We start from the raw sequence: 8,662 nt of genomic DNA on the forward strand, positions 1-8,662 counted from the left end.
ATCATGGTGATGGGAAGCTGGGCATTCTGACCTCTACAGGCTTTGAAAATGGAGAAAAGTGGGATATGAGTGGCTCAGGAAACTAGAAAGGGATTCTTCCCAAGAGCCTCCAGAAAGGAACAGTGCCCAACTGACACCTTGCCTTTAGAGCCCAGCAAGACCCATTTTGGATTTCTGATGGTCAGAATTATAATATAGATTTTGTTAAACTAGTCTATAATACAGATTTTGTTAAACCACTAGTCTATGGTGATTTGTTACAGCAGTGACAGGAAATTGACAGGAAATTAATACACATAAGCATGCCACATATTTTTTCAGAATATCTGAATGTTCTTCAATGCAAGACAGTCTTTTTGGAAATTGCTCAGAAAAATAGTGATAAGTCAATTTGATTCCAGGTTGTTGTCATTAGCACGTAGCTCACATAACAAATTCACCATCTATCTAAGTGTCAAGGACTTTTCTAAATGTTTTAATATGCCAATTCATTTAATTTTCACAATAACTGTATGGTATAGATTCCATTATCCTCCCCATTTCATAGATAAGCAAACTGAGGAACAGAGCGTTTAGATAATTGGTTGTACTAGTAAGTGGTAATGAAAAGATCTAGGCTTCTTGGCTCTAGAGGCCATGTTCTTAACAATCAAGCATCCTGCCTTTCAAAGAAGATTAAAAAAAAAATCTTGTGATATGACTGATATTGTAAACAAGGTAAATGGCAGGGAATTTAGCCTCATGAAAGTAGAAGAGCTTCCTTGTCTTATTCTTTCACTTTATTGATGAGGAATATCAGGAAACAGGTAAGTGAAAGGATTCGTCTAAGCTCATGAATACTGTTCATGGGGTTCTGGAGGCAAGAATAATGAAGTGGTTTGCCATTCCCTTCTCCAGTGGACCACATTCTGTCAGACGTCTCCACCATGACCTGCCTGTCTTGGGTGGTCCCACACAGCATGGCTTAGTTTCACTGAGTTAGACAAGGCTGTGGTCCATCTGATCAGATTGGCTAGTTGTCTGTGATTGTGGTTTCAGTCTGTCGGCCCTCTGATGTCCTTTCTCAGTGCCTACCACCTTACTTGGGTTTCTCTTACCTTAGACATGGGGTATCTCTTCACGGATGCTCCAGCAAAGCACAGCCACTGCTCCTTACATTGGACATGGGTTATCTCCTCTCGGCTGCCGCTCCTGACCTTGGACGTGGGGTAGATCCTCTCTGCCGCTCCTGCGCCATACAGCCACTGCTCCTACACCGGCTTATGTGAAAAGTACATCATGAGAAATGCTGGGCTGGAAGAAGCACAAGCTGGAATCAAGATTTCTGGGAAAATACAAATAACCTCAGATATGCAGATGACACCACCCTTATGGCAGAAAGTGAAGAAGAACTAAAGAGCCTCTTGATGAAAGTGAAAGAGAAGAGTGAAAAAGTTGGCTTAAAGCTCAACATTCAGAAAACTAAGATCATGGCATCCGCTCCCATCACTTCATGGCAAATAGATGGGGGAATTGTGGAAACAGTGGCTGACTTTATGTTTTGGGGCTCCAAAATCACTGCAGATGGTGACTGCAGCCATGAAATTAAAAGACACTGGCTCCTTGGAAGAAAAGCTATGATCAACCCAAACAGCATATTAAAAAGCAGAGACATTACTTTGTCAACAAAGGTCCATCTAATAAAGGCTATGGTTTTTCCAGTGGTCATGTATGGATGTGAGAGTTGGACTGTGAAGAAAGCTGAGTGCTGAAGAATTGATGCTTTTGAACTGTGGTGTTGGAGAAGACTCTTGAGAGTCCCTTGGACTTCAAGGAGATCCAACCAGTCCATCCTAAAGGAGATCAGTCCTGGGTGTTTATTGGAAGGACTGATATTGAAGCTGAAACTCCAATACTTTGGCCACCTGATGCGGAGAGCTGACTCATTTGAAAAGACCCTTATACTGGGAAAGATTGAAGGCAGGAGGAGAAGGGGACAATAGAGGATGAGATCATTGGATGGCATCACTGACTCAATGGACATGAGTTTGGGAGTTGGTGATTGGCAGGGAGGCCTGGCATACTATGGTTCATGGGGTCCCAAAGAGTTGAACATGACTGAGCGACTGAACTGAACTGAAGCTCATGCAGCATATCTTTGATATCTGTCATAATCCTTCTGAGAATTTCCCCCATTGCTGATGGGGAAGATAGAGGGGAAAAAAAAAAAAAACATACTGAGAATACTGAGAGAGGCAGTGTAACACCTACAGAATCTGTTTTCAGGTTCTGAATCTACTACTTAATTAGACATTGGCTTAGACTTGAGTGCAGCAGCAGTGCTTTCTTTCAGAGAAGACAATGGCACCCCACTCCAGTACTCTTGCCTGGAAAATCCCATGGGTGGAGGAGCCTGGTGGGCTGCAGTCCATGAGGTCGCTAAGAGTTGGCCACAACTGAGCGACTTCACTTAGACTTGAGTAGGTGTCATAATTCACAAGATTTTGAAGGAGGAAGTATTGTATTAAGGGCCCATAATGAAGGAGAGTATTAATAATTTGTCCACCATCAAAAGTTAAACTTAGTCTAGTTTATAGTTGAAATAAATGGCCAGGTAAAAGTACATATATTTCTCTGCACTTATTTTTCAGTTAAAAATAAAAAAAAGTTGAGACAAATAGACACCTAGACTGGAAATTAAGTTTCAAGATTTATTATAGTGATTCCCCTTATCTGTACTCACTACTGACAGTAGGCTGTGAATATGTTCTTGGATGTTGCACTAACACTTCACTCATTATGCATATAAAAGACTGCACTATTTACCCTGGGGTTTTATAAAATGAAAAACCTAATGAAACTTGACTCTTGTGGTTTGAATTCTTTGCAGGCACCTATAGTAAAAACATAGCCTTATATCGTGCAAAGGAGCATCATTTATTCATATATATTATATAAGAAGTGATTGCTTTGAATAGAGAATATGTTAAAAGGACTATGATTAATTTATCAGACTTGATGGAGTATATGAATAGTTACTGTAAGTCTAGGGGAAAAAAAAAAAAAAAAACGTAGCCTAAGTCGAATGCAAATATTAGGCGGAGGAAGAAAATAAGGATGTTATTACACTTAATGAAGTTTAAATTTAACAGGACTTTACCTAAACAGTACACTTTAAGACACTCTCAAACTCTCAAATTGCAGTTTAACAATTAGTTGTTTGATGTGTGTGGAAATGTCTTTATAGTGGGAATTGAATGACTGGCATATCTTAGTTGAGAATGTAAATAGCATGTGTAAGAGTTCATAATGAATGATACATGCTCTGAAAATGATACAAAATGCTGTTGACTTTTCAAGTATTGTGATCTGATACAATATCCTTGAAATTGACATTAAATATTATATTTAAACTTACAGAATTCACTGCACCAGGATGTCATGGAAGTGATCAAATGCCATGGTAGATTAGGGGAATGAATGAATTGTATAAGCTTGTGAAAAAAAGTTAACAGGAGCAAATGAATCAAATATTTAGGTATAGTATATATACATAAATATTTTAATCTGATTAAGTGGTGCCTAGTTTATATGGTAATGAATATTATATTTTCTATACTATTTAGTAATTTTGAATTAGTAAAGATGAATTAATAAATTCAAATTTTGACAATCAATTAATTCTGTTTAGTCATTTTTTTCTGAAAACTGAAATTACCTGTTTTCCTGATATTTCATAAAATCATTATAATCATTTTGAGAATGATAGTTGGTGTGAATTATTTGGTTTATATTTTATTTTAGTTACTGTATTACACTTTAATCCATCTGATGGTCAAGCACTTAGAGAGTGTAAAAAGAGGAATAAGAAGGTTTATTAAGTTCTTACTATATAGTCAGCAAAAACAAGACCAGGAGCTGACTGTGGCTCAGACCATGAACTCCTTATTGCCAAATTCAGACCTAAATTGAAGAAAGTAGGGAAAACCACTAGACCATTCAGGTATGACCTAAATAAAAGCCCTTATGATTATACAGTGGGAGTGAGAAATAGATTTAAGGGACTAGATCTGATAGATAGAGTGCCTGATGAACTATGGAATGAGGTTTGTGACATTGTACTTGAGACAGGGGTCAAGACCATTCCCATAGAAAAGATGCAAAAAAGCAAAATGGCTGTCTGGGGAGGCCTTACAAATAACTGTGAAAAGAAGAGAAGTGAAAAGCAAAGGAGAAAAGGAAAGATATAAACATCTGAATGCAGAGTTCCAAAGAATAGCAAGAAGAGATAAGAAAGCCTTCTTCAGTGATCAATGCAAAGAAATAGAGGAAAACAACAGAATGGGAAAGACTAGGGATCTCTTCAAGAAAATCAGAAATACCAAAGGAACATTTCATGCAAAGATGAGCTCAATAAAGGACAGAAATGGTATGGACCTAACAGAAGCAGAAGATATTAAGAAGAGATGGCAAGAATATACAGAAGAACTGTACAAAAAAGATCTTCACGACCCAGATAATCACGATGGTGTGATCACAGACCTAGAGCCAGACATCCTGGAATGTGAAGTCAAGTGGGCCTTAGAAAGCATCACTACGAACAAAGCTAGTGGCGGTGATGGAATTCCAGTTGAGCTATTCCAAATCCTGAAAGATGATGCTGTGAAAGTGCTGCACTCAGTATGCCAGGAAATTTGGAAAACACAGCAATGGCCACAGGACTGGAAAAGGTCAGTTTTCATTCCAATCCCAAAGAAAGGCAATGCCAAAGAATGCTCAAACTACCACACCATTGCACTCATCTCACACGCTAGTAAAGTAATACCCAAAATTCTCCAAGCCAGGCTTCAGCAATATGTGAACTGTGAACTTCCAGATGTTCAAGCTGGTTTTAGAAAAGGCAGAGGAACCAGAGATCAAATTGCCAACATCCGCTGGATCATAGAAAAAGCAAGAGAGTTCCAGAAAAAAACATCTATTTCTGCTTTATTGACTATGCCAAAGCCTTTGACTGTGTGGATCACAATAAACTGTGGAAAATTCTTCAAGAGGTGGGAATACCAGACCACCTGATCTGCCTCTTGAGAAACCTATATGCAGGTCAGGAAGCAACAATTAGAACTGGAGATGGAACAACAGACTGGTTCCAAATAGGAAAAGGAGTTCATCAAGGCTGTATATTGTCACCCTGCTTATTTAACTTATATGCAGAGTACATCATGAGAAATCCTGGACTGGAAAAAACACAAGCTGGAATCAAGATTGCCGGGAGAAATATCAATAACCTCAGATATGCAGATGACACCACCCTTATGGCAGAAAGTGAAGAGGAACTAAAAAGCCTCTTGATGAAAGTGAAAGTGGAGAGTAAAAAATTTGGCTTAAAGCTCAACATTCAGAAAACGAAAATCATGGCATCTGGTCCCACCACTTCATGGGAAATAGATGGGGAAACAGTGTCAGACTTTATTTTTCTGGGCTCCAAAATCACTACAGATGGTGCCTGCAGCCATGAAATTAAAAGCTGCTTACTCCTTGGAAGGAAAGTTATGACCACCTTGGATAGCATATTCAAAAGCAGAGACATTACATTGCCAACAAAGGTTCATCCAATCAAGGCTATTGTTTTTCCTGTGGTCATGTATGGATGTGAGAGTTGAACTGTGAAGAAAGCTGAGCACCGAAGAATTGATGCTTTTGAACTGTGGTGTTGGAGAAGACTCTTGAGAGTCCCTTGGACTGCAAGGAGATCCAACCAGTCCATTCTGAAGGAGATCAGCCCTGGGATTTCTTTTGAAGAAATGATGCTAAAGCTGAAACTCCAGTACTTTGGCCACCTCATGTGAAGAGATGACTCATTGGAAAAGACTCTGATGCTGGGAGAGATTGGGGGCAGGAGGAGAAGGGGACGACAGAGGATGAGATGGCTGGATGGCATGACTGACTCAATGGATGTGAGTCTGAATGAACTCCGGGAGTTGGTGATGGACAGGGAGGCCTGATGTGCTGTGATTCATGGGGTCACAAAGAGTCGGACATGACTGAGTGACTGATCTGATCTGATCTGATATACCAATACTAATCTAAGCACTTGAATGTGTGCAACATATGAGCCCTATGAAATACATTTCTGTAATTTCTATTTTTTAGGTTAAAAAAAAAAAAAAAAAAAAAAAACCTGAAGCCCAGAAACACTAAGTAAATTGCTCAAGATCACCAACCTAAGAAGTAATGGAGCTGGCATTCAAGCCCAAGAAGTCTGACTGGAGAAAATCCAGTTTTAACTCTCTTTGTTGATTGTTGTTGTTGTTCAGTTGTTAAGTCCTGTCCAACTCTTTGCAACCCCATGGACTGCAGCACACCAGGCTTCCCTGTTACCCACTATCTCCTGGAGTTTGCTCAGATTCATGTTATTTGAATCAGTGATTTCATCCAACTATCTCATCCTCTGTCGCCCCCTTTTCCTCCTGCCTTCAATCTTTCTCAGCATCAGGATCTTTTCCAACGTTTCAACTTCAGCATCAGTCCTTCCAATGAATATTCGGGGTTGATTTCCTTTAGAATTGACTCATCTGACCTCCTTACAGTCCAGGGGACTCTCAAGAGTCTTTTCCAGCTCCACAATTCAAAAGCATCATACTTCAGTGTTCAGTCTTATTTAAGGTCCAACTCTCACATCGGTAAATGACCACTGGAAAAACCATAGCTTTAACTATATGGATCTTTGTCTGCAAAGTGAAGTATTTACTTTTTAATATACTGTATAGGTTTGTCATAGCTTTCCTTCCAAGGAGCAAACATCTTTTTATTTCATGGCTGCAGTTACTATCTGCAGTAATTTTGGAGCCTAAGAAAATAAAATCTGGCACTATTTCCTCTTTTCCCCAATATATTTGTCACGAAGTGATGGAACAGGATGCCATGATCTTAGATCTTATTTTTTTTTTAATGTTCAGTTTCAAGTGAGATTTTTCACTCTCTTTCACCCTCATGAAAAGTCTCTTTAGTTCTCCTTCACTTTCTGCTATTAGAGTGCTATTATTTGCATATCTGAGGTTGTTTAGATTTAGCTTAACTGTCTTGATCCCAGCTTGTGATTCATCCAGCCTGGCATTTCACATGATGCATGCATATAAGTTAAATAAGCAGGGTGGCAATATACAGTCTTGTCTTATTCTTTTCCCAGTTTTGAATCAGTTAGTTTTTCCATGTTCATTTTTACCTGTTGCTTCTTGACCTGCACACAGGTTTCTCAGGAGACAGGTAAGATAGTCTGGTAATCGTATCTCTTGAATAATTTTCCACAGTTGTTTTGTGATTCACACAGTCAAAGGCTTTAGCCTAGTCAATGAAGCAAAAGTAGACGTTTTTCTGTAACTCCCTTGCTTTCTCAATGATTCAATGAATGTTGTCAATTTGATCTCTGGTTCCTCTGCCTTTTTTAAATCCAGCTTGTACACCTGGAGTTTTCAGCAGTTTATGTACTGCTGATGCCTAGCTTAAAGGATTTTGAACATTACCTTGATAGCGTATGAAATTTGTGCAATTGTGTGGTAGTTTGAACATTCTTTGGCATCATCATTCTTTGAGATTAAAATAAAACCAAACTTTTCCAGTCCTGTGGCCACTGCTAGGTTTTCCAAATTTGCTGGCATATTAAGTGCAGCGCTTGAACAGCATCATGTTTAAGGATTGTAAATCACTCAACTGCAGTTTTGTCATGACCACTAGCTTTGTTTGTAGTAATGCTTCTAAAGGCTCATTTGACCTCACACTCCAGGGTTTCAGCTCTAGGTGAGTGACCACACCATCATGGTTATCTGGGTCATTTAGATCTTTTTTTGCATAGTTCTGCTGTGCATTTTTGCCACCTTTTCTTCTATTAGGTCCTTACAGTTTCTATCCTTTATCATGTCCATTCTTGCATGAAATGTTCACTTGATATCTCCTATTTTCTTGAAGAAATATCTAGTCTTTCCTATTTTATTTTTTTCCTGTATTTATTTGCATGATTCCTTTAAGAAGTTCTTCTTATCTCTCCTTGCTATTCTCTGGAACTCTGCACTCAGTTGGGTATATGTTTCCTTTTCTATCTTTCATTTTGCTTCTCTTCTTTCCTCAGCCATTTGTAAAGCCTCCTCAGACAACCATTTGGCCTTCTTGCATTTCTTTTTCTTTGTGATGGTTTTGGTCACTGTCTCCTGTACAATCTTATAAACCTCTGTCCACAGCTCTTAAGGAACTCTGTCAATCATATCTAACCCCTTGGATCTATGTGTCACCTCCACTGTATAATCAAAAGAGATTTGTTTTAGGTCATACCTGAATGGCCTAGTTATTTCCTCTCCTTTTTTCAATTTAAGCCTAAATTTTTCAATAAGGAGCTCATGATCTGAGACACAATCAGCTCCAGGTCTTGTTTATGCTAACTTTATAGAGTTTCTCCATTTCAGCTGCAAAGAAATAATCAATCTGAATTCGATATTGACCATCTGGTGATGTCCATGTGTAAAGTCATCTCTTGGATATTTGGAAAAGAGTGTTTTTTATGACCAGTGTTGTTTTTTGACAAAACTCTGTTAGCTTTTCCCCTGCTTTTTTTTGTACTCCAAGGACAAACTTGCCTGTTATTCCTGGTATCTCTTAACTTTCTATTTTTGCATCCCAATCCTTTATGATGAAA

At 38.7% G+C, this 8,662-nt stretch overlaps 1 protein-coding gene across 1 annotated transcript in view; it reads left to right on the forward strand.

The window, feature by feature from the left end:
* Positions 1–2,838, forward strand: part of PCDH11X (protocadherin 11 X-linked) — a 169,560-nt gene extending 166,722 nt beyond the window's left edge. The window contains exon 4 of the mRNA XM_070366004.1: positions 1,103–2,838. Within this exon, the coding sequence (XP_070222105.1) occupies positions 1,103–1,195 (93 nt within the window). The 3' untranslated portion in view covers positions 1,196–2,838. The remainder of the gene's footprint in view (positions 1–1,102) is intronic.
* Positions 2,839–8,662: the final 5,824 nt, after the last annotated feature.

The sequence above is a fragment of the Bos mutus genome, chromosome X (assembly GCF_027580195.1).
Source record: "Bos mutus isolate GX-2022 chromosome X, NWIPB_WYAK_1.1, whole genome shotgun sequence".
Lineage (NCBI taxonomy): Eukaryota > Metazoa > Chordata > Mammalia > Artiodactyla > Bovidae > Bos > Bos mutus.